The sequence below is a fragment of the Monodelphis domestica genome, chromosome 3, assembly GCF_027887165.1.
Source record: "Monodelphis domestica isolate mMonDom1 chromosome 3, mMonDom1.pri, whole genome shotgun sequence".
NCBI lineage: Eukaryota > Metazoa > Chordata > Mammalia > Didelphimorphia > Didelphidae > Monodelphis > Monodelphis domestica.
This window is the reverse complement of record NC_077229.1, coordinates 182,461,362-182,473,974: the sequence shown is the minus strand read 5'-3', so window position 1 is coordinate 182,473,974 and position 12,613 is coordinate 182,461,362. Positions and strand designations below refer to the sequence as shown.

The following is a 12,613-nucleotide window of genomic DNA, read 5'->3' as shown; positions in this document are numbered from 1 at the left end:
TTGGAAGAGAACCTGGAGTGATTAGTGTCTGTGTACACAAAGAAGGAGGGATTATAGATAGTAGGAAGGGGGGGTGTTCAACAATGTTAAAGCTGCAAAGAGATTCAACTCTGAATAAAATGGTAATTGAATTTGATATTTAGGAAGTCATAATTCATCCTTGAAAGAAAAAAATTTAGTAGAGTGATAGGAACAAACATCAGTGAGAAAGTGGAGAGACATTGAGTTATCTATAGACAACTTTTTTCAGGAAGCCTGCCAGTGACACACACAGAGAGGGGGGAGGACAGGAAAGGAGAGAGAGAACAAAAAAAGAGGGAGAGAGCAAGAGAGAAGAGGGAGAGAGAAAATTGTATCTAAATATGGTATAAAGATTAAAAGAAAAGTTTTTTTTTTTCTGGGGGAAGGATATTTGGAGAAAACTGCACAATTTTTGACAGATAGAAAGGAACTAGTGATGAGAAAGAGATTTCTTTTGAAGACACCTTAGAAGGTGGGGAAGGGGATGGCCTGTGATTTTTTGGAGGAGGCATGAGGAAATGTTATGTTCCAAGTATAAATTGGTCCCCTCCCAAAAGAGAAGGCAAAGGAACTTAAGGAATGCCTCTCCATGATCTAGATAGTGAGGGAACATGAAATATTCCTTAGAAAAACAGAAGTGAGACTTCACTGGGAGGAACCGTAATGGATCTGAAGTTGGCAGAGAGAAGAATTGATCCCTGTCAGGAAGTTGGAGAATAGAAGAATGCCATGCAAATGTGAAAGCAAAAGAAAAGGACAACTGTACAGTTGGAGCTAAATTAATTTCAAGCCATTCTTGAAATAAAGGAGCCTCATGCTTAGAGTTCTAAGCTATCTTGTCTTCCACTGAATGATAAAGCAGAGCCACAAAAGCTCTTAAGCAAAGGTCAGAGGAAGAAGAGTGGTATATTGATGACTTACAATTGTGAGGTATAGAAGCATAGATTTGTCAACATTATAACAATAATATGGAGGCCTGTTGTCACTCCAGACATAGGTTCAATAAATAGAAGAGAACTTCTCAAGATATGTCAAAATATATGACTAGTGCCCACTTATAGTGATTCATTTGGCCATAAATGTCACAGTGAGGATGAATCTAGAAAGTATTGTGAAGATAAAGAAGTATCAGGCAAGCACTTAAAGACCAAAGGACAGAGGTTATTTTTTCCACATTGGTGTGTATTAAAGACAAGAGGTGGAGAAGATAAAAAAAAGTAATTTAGGAAGTAACATGTGGCTAAGATTAAAAATGGTCCCTGAGAATGGAGTTTGAATTTCTGAACCATGAAAGGTTGACTCTTGACCAAAATGGAATAGTCTAAAGAAGAACATAGGAATACATTTACCTGGGGTCTTACCCTGAGGGATTTAAACCCCTACTCAAAAGGACTTCAGGGGAATCTAAGAGTCTCAGTGGATAATGAATCAGACCTAGAGGTCCTGGAGTCAAATCTTGCCTCAAATACTTCTTAGCTCTGTGACCTTGGGCAAGTCACTCAACTCCAGTTGCTTAGCCTTTATCACTCTTCTGCCTTGAAATCAAAACCTAGAATTTATTCTAAGACAGAAGGTAAAGTTTTTTTAAGGGCTCTAAATTCAAAAGGTTACTGAAAGGAGAAAATTGCTTATGTATATCCAGCTAAAGACTTCAAATGTTAAGTAAGGGGAGAAAATAAAATACCAAATTCAGAGGAGACAAATTTCAGGAAAGTTCCAATAGTAAAGCCATGTTTTCTATTTTGATTTATGTCTCTGTTTCCTGTACATGAATATTCCCCAATTAGGCAATGAGCATTAGGAATTTGAGATTCTAACTCAAGCATTTGGGTTTGAGTATATTTGACTTCATAACTAATCACTATTTCTTAGAGGGATGAAATTGGAATATGATTCAGAATGAATATACCTTACTCAAAATAAACAGGATCAGTATTCGTTAAGAATGGTAAGGGTAACATTTAGAAGGCATTCTCATAAACTAATCAAGGAAATAGAGCAAAGAAACATGGTGTAGAATATTTGGGTGAAGTTACCGGAGGAAGAAAAAGTAGTTATTTTGTCATCAGATTTTAACTACATATCACTTGGACAGAGAGAGGAAATAACTGAAGAGTACAACAAACAGATCAAAAGTCTAGTATAGAAGCATGATATAGTAGTGATGAGAGACTTTAATTATCCAGATGTCTTTTGGAGTTCTCTGCCAAAAGCTGAGTGACTACTAACTTCATGACATGCTTTAATGATTATTTCAAACTTCAAAAGGTTCAGGAAACAAAAAGCAGCAATTATATTCTGGATCTGATTCTCTCCAAAGGGAGTAACTGGTTGCTCAAGGTTGGAATTGATGGACCTGTGAAGGAAAAGGACTGGCTCTTCATATAGTTTGTGATAAAGAAAGATAAGGAGAGTAGGCATAGTCTAGCATGCATACCATATTTTGGGAGAGCAGATAGATATCAGAGGATTCAGAGGAAGGCTGGGGAGGATCACATGGATTAAATTCTATAGAGCAAATCAGTCTAGGAGAATTTGAACATGACACAGTGCTGGGAGGGATAGCTAACACACTGAACAATAGAGTTGGTCTACATCTAATAATATGAAATCCATTTGGGATATATAAAAAAAGTCTTACACTTTTGTTAAAGGCAGAGCAATGGGCAACAGGCAGCAAGGATTCATTAAACACCATATGGCAGGGACTATGGGGATAAAAACAGACATTAAGGAAAAAACAAACCAGAATCCTTGTCTTCTAGAAGCTTACTTTCTTTTTAATAAGTTTTTATTTTTATCTTCTGTTTTATACATCGTCATAGTTATTCTAAGTGTCTCCCCTCCTTCCCCTTTCAAAGTGCCATTCCATATAACAAATAGTGTGTGTGTGTTTGTAGAATATAAGTTATATATAAGAATATAAGTCACATATACTAAAAAAAGCTAATATGATGATTCATTGCATTTAGGAAAGCATAGTTTCCAGGGAAGATAACAATAATTGCTAGTAACCATAATTCCTGGAGCATAAAAAGGACTTAAAAATGCTTGACTGATATTAATAGCTAATAATAATAATAATTAATAATTAATAATAATATTAATTAATTGTACTCTGTGGCTAATTGAACCACATTAGGAATACTGTTTTCAGCTCTGGGTACATATGTATTTGTGTATGTATATATAAGTATGTATATGTGAATGGGTATATATAATATAGCTTTATATTGTAAGCTTCTTGAGGGCAGAAACCATCTTTTGCCTTTTTGTATCCCCAACAATTGGTTTAGTGCATGACACATAGTAGGTACTTAATAAATGTTGGTTGTTTTTTTTTTTAACTCTCACCTTCCATCTTAGAATCAATACAGTGTGTTGGTTCTAAGGCAGAAGGATGGTAAGGGCTAGGCAATGGGGGTTAAGTGACTTGCCCAGGATCACACAGCTAGGAAGTGTCTGAGGTCACATTTGAACCCAGGACCTCCCATCTCTAGGCCCAACTCTCAATCCACTGAGCCACCCGGTTTCCCCCTTAATAAATGTTTAATGATTAGTGAAAGTAACTAGATATTTCAGTGACACTTCAAGACAGTATGTGATTTGTTGCTAAATTCATTAATTAGTCAATCATACATGAAAGCCCAGAATCCTTGATTTGGAAAGTCCTATGTCATCTACTCCAATCCTATCCTGAAGTGTGAATCCCCTCTATAACAATCCAGTTGTGATCAGATGATTGAGATCAAATTTGGCTCTTTGAAATAGGAGTACTAGTTGTTAACCACACTTTGTTCATTCATTCACAAGCTACCCAAGGTCATGTTTTAAATTTTAGCTCCTTTCTTGGATCCTAGCTCCTGTTAATCTCCTGGGTATATCTATTGCCTTTCTTCATTATATTTTACCCTGATAATGTCCAATTTTGTGGATGTAACAAATTTCTCCCTCATTTAAGCAATTGTCCATCTATAAATCCAGATCTCATTCTCAAGTAATCTCTCACCCAACTGTTTGGTTTCCAAAATTGTCTTTTTTTTTTTTTTCTGAAACCCATGTCTTGTGTCAGCAAGTGGCAAACATCCCTACTTCCTCTAAGGTCTTCAGTTTTTGTTGTTGTTATTTTTTTTACTAAGACTTCATACTCTAAATTTGCTAAGAGCTTTTGATTAAACCAAATTACTTTTGTAACATAATGCAGTGACTAAAATGTGATTTACGTGAAAATAATCTTTAGAACTTGATTTTTTCCTTAAATTTTATAGGAAATCACAGCAAGATATATTTTGAATGAAATGACTGAGCAGGATCCATGGTATCTGCAAGGCATAGAAGATTTTCCAGAAATCTTAAATATACTTGCTAGGAAGAGGACATGTGTATTATGTGGGAAAAGAGTTCTATTTCCAGATATAAAATGTGTAACTTTTAAACATCAAGCAAAGGTAAATTAGCTATTTTTATGAATTTGAATGATGTACTAATTCTTTTGAGACTAGATAACTTTTATCTAAGTTTTTACATATGATTATTGTGCTCAATATCATTCCCTTTACATGCAAAGCAACCATTAGGTTAATTTTAGTTAAAGGTTATATAGCTGCATATTTAAGGGTAAATAGTAATCAAGGGAGTTTAAATTGTCTAGAGTACTATATTTTAACTAGCTCATGGATGGTGCTCAAAGTTGACAAATGCCTGAACTTCTATTCTTCCCATATAGGGACCTTGGCAAGAGTCAATTTATAGCAAATCCAGAATCCTGAGCAAGCTAAGTGACTTTCCATACCCCCAAGTGGCTGTTACTTTCATGTACTTGGCTCTGAAGTGGCTCATGTTTTAACCCCTTATCAGTTGAGTTCCTTGACTCAAATATAAAATAAGATTTTATCCAGATATCAAAATAGAAATCTATTTTTTATCAGACTACACACCCCAACTCTTTAGGGGATTCCACTGTCTCGGGCCACTTTCCAAGTCATTTATAAATTCAGATAGTATGTTTTGCTTAAATAGTTTGTTGTAAATGGAATAAAATCTAAGAAACTAGATATTAGAACTCTTTCATGGAGACAGTTGACAATATCTTTCTCCTGGTTCTTGGGTGTTCTCACCCAAATCTCATGTTATGGCTGGAGAAATCCTGTTATCACACTCTTAAAATTAATAGAAATGAATGGGAGAGGGGCATTCACTTCTTATTCAACTTTATGTATTTAAGGGAAAGTAAGAGTTCAATCATCAGTGCAAGAGTCTTGATAACTCTTTGGCATTGGTTACTAATGTACAACACTGGTCATGCTGTTGATGCCTCTCTCTGGATCCTTGTTACTTTAATTGCTCATCTCTCAGGCAGAGGTTCAAAAGAAGAGGGAAAGGAAAAATAGTGAATAAGCACCGATAAGACCTCTTTTATTCTGTTGTTTAGTTCTTTGAACTAGCAAATTCCATTGTGATCTAAAGCTAAACCACTTCTTACACCAGCTCTCTTGTAGAGAGGTTAGAGGAAAACTCATTTTTATTGGGGGAGGGGGATATCAGATTTTTTTTCTCTTGTCTGGACCCATTTTAAATCAGTTCAGGCCCAAAGAAAGATTCAGTGAGATAGCAAATTCTAATCCTCTAAGGCTACACAAAATTGTAACTTTTTTTTCTTTCTGGATAGATGCGTTCCTATAAAAATGTTTTTAATTTCTGCAAAACAAATCATATTTTACAGTTTATTTTCATTTTAGATCATGAATTGCATATCTATGCCATGGAAAAATCCTCCAACAGAATTTTGTAGGGGACTTTTGTAAATGAGCAAGTCTTAAAAATCCATTATACTTAGATTTTTTTTCCCATAAAAATAGTTCTTGATTTGCCCATCTTGTAAGGTTTTAGACATTATAATATAATCATGGTTTTGCACATAACTAAAGTGCCCCAGGTGACATTTCCATTTGGAGAACATTAGCAGGCTACTTCTGAGAGAATCATGATGAAGTATGAAGAAAGTGTATATATCGACCTTCTAAAACTGGTTCCAGAGGCAACTGGGTAGCAGACAGGTAGTAGCCTGGAGTCAGGAAGACCCAAGTTCAATTCTAGCCTCAGACAATTACTTGCTGTGTAACTCTTGGTCACTTGACTTATCTGACTCATTTTCCTCTTTTGTAAAATGATATAAATCTATAAAATAATAGAACTTATCTAATAGGATTGACAAAGAACTCAACCCACTTTTATGAAAGAATTTTGTTCATTTGATATTCTTGGAGTACTAGCAGACTAGTTGGATTGTTCATTTATTAATATCTATCATTCTTGCTATATCATAGGTTTTCTTTTATAGGCTTCTGCAAGTCAAAAAAGAGTTGAATATGGTTAGTAATGTGTAAATTCAGGGGGTTGAAGAGAGGTGAATCTTTATGGAGGTTTATAGATCTGGCATATATTTTTATTCTCAATGATGAGAGAAAGTGTTGAAATGTAAAGGTGAGTAATAATGAGAAAGCAATTTTACTCATAAAGTTTTTAAATACTAGAAAATACTAGAAAAAAATCACAGGTTAGGAAGCAGAGTATTTCCAGTAGTGAAAATAGATCTCAGTGAGTATTTCTTGGATTTTCTCAGTCTTGGGGTATTTCATATTCTCAAGAAAGAAAGAAAGATTAAGCCTAAGGTGAGGAGAACAAATGAAGAAACTGCATATTTAAAATTAAAAGAGAGGCAGAAATTTATCTTAGAGAAGTGATTATTAATCATCTTGGAAAATATAAACACAACTAAGCTGAGGGACATTCAAGTAAGCTTAGCAAGAAAATGATTAAGAAGAGACTTCAATATTTAAGGGGAAAATATATGACAAAGAACATTAGTAGCACATTATTAAATTCAAAGAAGAACTAACCGGTGATGCTCTAATATTGGAGATGAAATTCCTTTTCATATTTTCTTTAAAGGGAAATAGATTATTTAAAAGGAAACACATAGCAATCACATAGTAAATAATTAAGATCTTGTTAATAGCTATAAATAAGTAAAAAGTCATGCTATGTAAGTGATCTGTGAAAATCAGCAAGAATGAAAAAAAAAACCAAGGTGTGAGGTAGCTAGGTGGAGCAGTGAATATAGCATGGGGGTTGGAGTTAGGAAGGCCTGAGCACTTTACAAATATTTTCTTATTTTAACCTCATAACCATCCTGGGGGCTAGATATTATTATTCTTATCATACAGATGAGAAAACTGAAACAGACATAGTTTAAATAATGGTGTATCCTACAGTCACGTAGGTAATAATTGTCTGAAGCAGGATTATGAACCAAAATCTTTTTTTTTCAGTTGCATGTAGAAATAATTTTTGATGATTGTTTTCTGAAATTTTAGAAATCAGACTTTCTCCTTCTCTAGTCACTCCTGCCTTCCCCAAGGCAGTAAATTCTCTGCTATGTATTATGCCCATACTTTTCATACGTTATATATTTCCCTATTGCTCATGTGGTAATAGAAGACACCTATCACATATATGATAAAACCTCCTGAAGGAAATAAAGTGGAAGATGGCATGCTTTGATCTGCATTTAGTCTCCAACAATTCCTTTTTTGCCTCTGGATAGCATTTTTATTATAAGGCTCTTGTGGTTATTTTTGAGACTAGCTTTGCTGAAAATCATGGTTTAATCATTTAAGGTTGATCATTACAGAGTATTTCTGTCATTGTGTACATTGTTCTCCTGGTTCTGCTCACTTCACTTTGCATCAGCTCATTTCCAGGTTTTTCCAAAATCATCCTGTTTATCATTTCCTATGGTGCAATAATATTCTATTACAGCCATATACTGCAACTTGTTCATCCATTCTCCCAGTGTTGGACAACCCCTTAGTTTCCAAATCTTTGCCACTACAAAAAGAGTTGCTAAAATATTTTGGTCCTTTACTCTTATTTCTGATCTCTTTGGGACACAGACATAGTAGTAGTATTGCTGGGTCAAAAGATAAGCATAATTTTGTGACCTTTGAGCCTAATTCCATATAGCTCTCCTGAATGGTTATATCAGTTCACAGTTACTCCAATAGTATATTAGTATCCCAATTTTCCCACATTCCTTCCAATGTTTCTCATTTTCCTTTTTGGACATTTTAGCCAATTCAATAGGCATCAGGTGGTATATTGGAGTTGTTCTAATTTGCATTTCTCTAATCAATAGTGGTTTGGGGCATTTTTTTTTCATAGGTCTATGGATAGTTTTAGTTTCTTCCTTTGAAAACTGGCTGTTCATATCTTTTGACCATTTTTTTAGTTGGGAAATGCTTTGTATTTTTATAAATTTGACTCAGTTCTCTATATATTTGAGAAATGAGGCTTTTGTCAGAGACAGTTGTTATAAATTATTTTCTCCAAATTTGCTGTTTCTCTTCTAATATTGATTTCATTGATCTTATTTGTACACAACTTTTTAAATTTAATGTAATCAAAATTTTTTTTACTTCACTTTTTGTAATGTTCTCTGTGTCTCTGTTGGTAATACATTCTTTCCTTATCCATAAGTCTGACAAGTAAACTTTACCATATTACCCCTAATTTGTTTATAGTGTCACTCTTTATTTCTAGATCAAGTGTCCATTTTGACTTCATCCTAGTATGTGGTGTGAGTTGTAGTCCATGCCTAGTCTCTATACTGCTTTCCAGTTTTCCCAGCAGTTTTTATCAAATAATGAGTTCTTTCCCCCAAAACTTGGATCTTTGGATTTATCAAACATGAAATTGCTAAGGACATTGATTGCCATGTATTGATTACTTAATACATTGCATTGATCCACCACTCTATTTCTTAGACATGTAATGAATAAAAATTAGTCTTTATACTAAATTTATAAGTATTTATTAGCAAAGAGAAAGAAAGAGAAATAAGGTTTCTAGCCTATATAACTCAAAGTCTCTAGCCAAGTTACCTCTACTTCATCTTGTCTTAGATAACCCATGGTCCCAGGTAACCACATGGTTGAGTCAGATAAATTAAGGCCAGACAAGGAACGGGCTTGAGTTTAGGAAGGGACAGGAGCCCAGGAGATTGAGTTTCTGAATTTCCAGCCTGATATGACCCCCTCCAGCTCAGCTGTTGATGCTGCACCACTTGCCACAGATATCATACATACATATATATGTACACATATGGTTGTACACAACTCAACCTTACCATGCCCTTATGTTTTCCCCTTTGTGTTCCTCTTGAGTTCAAATTTGCTCATCAGATTTTCTTTTCAACTTTTTTGTTTGTTTGTTAAGAAAGTTAAAATTCTTCCGTTTCATTAAAAACATTTTTCCCCCTCTGGAGGATTATGCTCAGTTTTTCTGGGCATTTAATTTTTGGAGGTAGTCTTAGATCCTTTGCCTTTCAGAATATCATATACTATTCCTTCTGGTCTTTTAATATAGAAGCTTCAAGGTTCTGTATAATTCTGACTGTGATTCCATGATATTTGAATTGTTTTCTTCTGGATATTTGTAGTACTTTTTCTTGGCCTGGAAATTCTGGAGTTTGGTTAAAATAGTCCTGGGGTTTATTTTGGGGTTTCCTTCAGGAGATGATTGGTAGATTGAATTTTAATTTTTTCCTTTTGTTATAGGATATCAGGATAGTTTTCCCTGATTATTTCTTGTAACATGTTGACTAAGCTCTTTGATTGTGGTTTTCAGGCATTCCAATGATTATCTCTCCTAGATTTATTTTCCGGGTTGGTCATTTTTCCAGTGATGTATTTTAGATTTTCTGCTATTTTTTTCATTCTTTTGATTTTGCCTTACTGTTTTCTGATCAGCTTCTCTTTGTCCAATTCAAATTTTTAGGAAACTACTTTCTTCCTTGAGTTGTATTTCTTTTTTATTTGACCAGTGCTATTCTTTAAAGAGATTTTTTTTTTCAATGTTATTGTGTGTGTGTTTTTTTAGCCTCCATTTCTATTTGGTCCATTTATTTCTTCAATGTATTTTGGTGCCTCCATTTCCTTTTGTCTTATTTTAGTTTTTAGGGAGTTGTTTTCTTCAGTAATGTTTTCCCAGATGTTGAGTTTTTCTAGCAATTCTTTTATTATTTGGTTTTAAAATTTCTTTTCAAGTTCTTCCAGGAGTCCTTTTGTGGCCTGGCATCCTTTTACACTTTCCTCTTTGAGGTTTTAAATGTTTCTTTTTTTCATTGTTGTCCTCTTCTGAGTTCATATTTTCATCTTCCCTGTCACTAAAGTAAGTTTTTCTAAGGTCAAGTTGTTGTTTTTTGCACAGTGTCCTAGTTGTTTGTTCACTGTCCCCCATTACTATATCTATCTGTTGGGGTTCTTCTTTGTTCCTGGGGTAGAGGGAGCGCTGGTCCAAGTTTGCAGTTTTCTTCACTGGTGCCTGGGATATGTTTATCTGTCTTTTTTATGTAGCACACACACACACACACACACACACACACACACACATATATATTAAATTATTTATTTAATTGATTTAGAATAATTTTCCTTGGTTACATGATTCAAGTTCTTTCCCTCCCTCCCCCCTCCTGTAGCCAATGAGCAAATCCACTGGGTTTACATGTATCATTGCTCAAGACCTATTTCTATATTAATATTTGCAATAGTGTAATCATTTAGAGTGTACATCCCCAATCATATCCCTATTGAACCAAGTGATCAAGCAAATGTTTTTCTTCTGTGTTTTTACTCCCACAGTTCTTTCTCAAAAGTCCCTCAGAATTGTCCTGGATCTTTGCATCACTGCTAGTAGAGAAGTCCATTATGTTCAATTGTGCTACAGTGTCTCAGTCTCTGTGTACAGTGTTCTCCTGGTTCTGCTCCTTTCACTCTGTATCAATTTCTGGAGATCGTTCCAGTTCATATGGAATTCTTCCAGTTCATTATTCCTTTTAGTGCAATTGTATTCCATCTAACAGATACTAGAATTTGTTCAGCCTTTCCTCAATCAAAGGGCATCTTCTCATTTTCCAATTTCTTGCCACCACAAAGAGCATGGCTATAAATATTTTTGTATATATTTTTTTGTACATATTATCTCTTTGGGGCACAAACCCAGTAGTGGTATGGCTTGATCAAAGGGCTTTTAAAGTCCTTTGGGCATAATTCTAAATTGCCTTCTAGAATGGTTGGATCAATTCACAACTCCACCAGCATATGTAGCATGTATCTTGAGGAGGTGGTCCTGCTGGCTTGCTCTGGGGAGGCTTGCAGATATTTTGTCCAGCTAGATTAATACCCTATCTTTCCAGTTATCTTGTTGTTTCAAGTGCTGGGTTGGGCCAAGCCCCACTCTTCTGATTCCCTACCCTTACCAAGTGAATTAGACTGGGCAGGTCCCCTGCTCTGGGCTCTTCTGCCACATGAGGTTGAGTAGGTTCCTCTAATTCCTGGTCTCCCACTTTATTCCCTTGTTGCTTCATACACTCTGCTGCCACATGAGAGTTTATAGGTTTCCCACCCTCTCTGCCTTCCAAACTTGTGTCTAGTGGCTCGGATTGGGTTAATTTTCTCTTCCATCATTTCATTGCCTTTGGTGGAGTTGTAGTGTGTTAAACTCTTTCAGGTTCTGCCAGTTCTTGTGGTTGCTCTGCTCTCTGAGCTGCTATTTCCTCTCACCCCACTGAGATGTGTTCCTTCTGCTTTCTTTTATTTGAAGCAATTTATTGTCTTTTTTTGTTTATGTGTATAGGGATTAGGAGAGCATCCTTTGCTCTGCTGCTATCTAAGTCCCTGCTATGCAGCCCCCTAGGTCTTCTTGATTCCAGTTCCAAAACTCTATCCACAGAGCACCACCATGTTGTCTCTAGCATTGTCTTGTTGTATTGTACTGAGCTTATGAAATATTGTGGTGGTGTGTAAAAATGGTTTTTGAAAAAAATTTCCTATTCCTTTAATAGTTCTAACAAAAATTTTTAGAATTATTCTTATTCCATTCTTATAACAATAATAGGAATACTTCATATTTCTAATGCAGTGTGTTTGCTTAACCATATCTGGTTTGTTATCAATAGTATTAAAACAATTATTTTTTATAGCAGTGACTAAACCCTGAAATAAAAAAAAAGATAAATCTCATTTTAGTCACTACCAACCTGGGCCACATTTGAACTAGTGACCTGGAGGTAATATAAAAATTCTCATAAATCTCATACAAAACACTTGAGTCACCCCATGCCCAAGATATACATTTGATGGTTTTCTTTTCTGAGTTACATTAGTTGAGTTTAACATTTCCCCAGATCCTCTTAAAGCTGAGGAGTTTAGGGAATGAAAAGTTTGTAAAATGAACTCTCAACTCTGCATTGAATGATGTAATGTAATTAAAACTGCCCTCAAAAGAGATTCAGTTGAGTGAGCCTCACTACAAAATGTGTGAAAACACAATCAGCCTTTAAAAATATTTGTAATGTTGAAACCCCAGTTCCATTTACTATGACAAGCTGCCAGTAATGAAAGATAAAGATTATATTTTCATAATTTTGCTCATTACTTATAGTATAAAATCTTGCTTTACAGTAAGTTCTTTCCATTCTAGACAACTCCGGCATATCATAAATGTATGAATTCATAACTAAATTGACTAG

General features: G+C 35.0%; 1 protein-coding gene across 4 annotated transcripts in view; it reads left to right on the top strand.

The window, feature by feature from the left end:
- The window catches only part of LRRC69 (leucine rich repeat containing 69), a 138,159-nt gene that overhangs the window by 113,219 nt on the left and 12,327 nt on the right, over positions 1–12,613 (top strand). For 3 of the 4 annotated variants that reach the window (XM_007488087.2, XM_007488086.2, XM_007488088.2), the window contains one exon: positions 4,290–4,469. In XM_007488087.2, the coding sequence (XP_007488149.2) occupies positions 4,290–4,469 (180 nt within the window). Of the gene's footprint in view, positions 1–4,289; positions 4,470–12,613 lie in introns of those variants that run through there. The other variant, XR_465202.2, reaches the window with a different exon arrangement.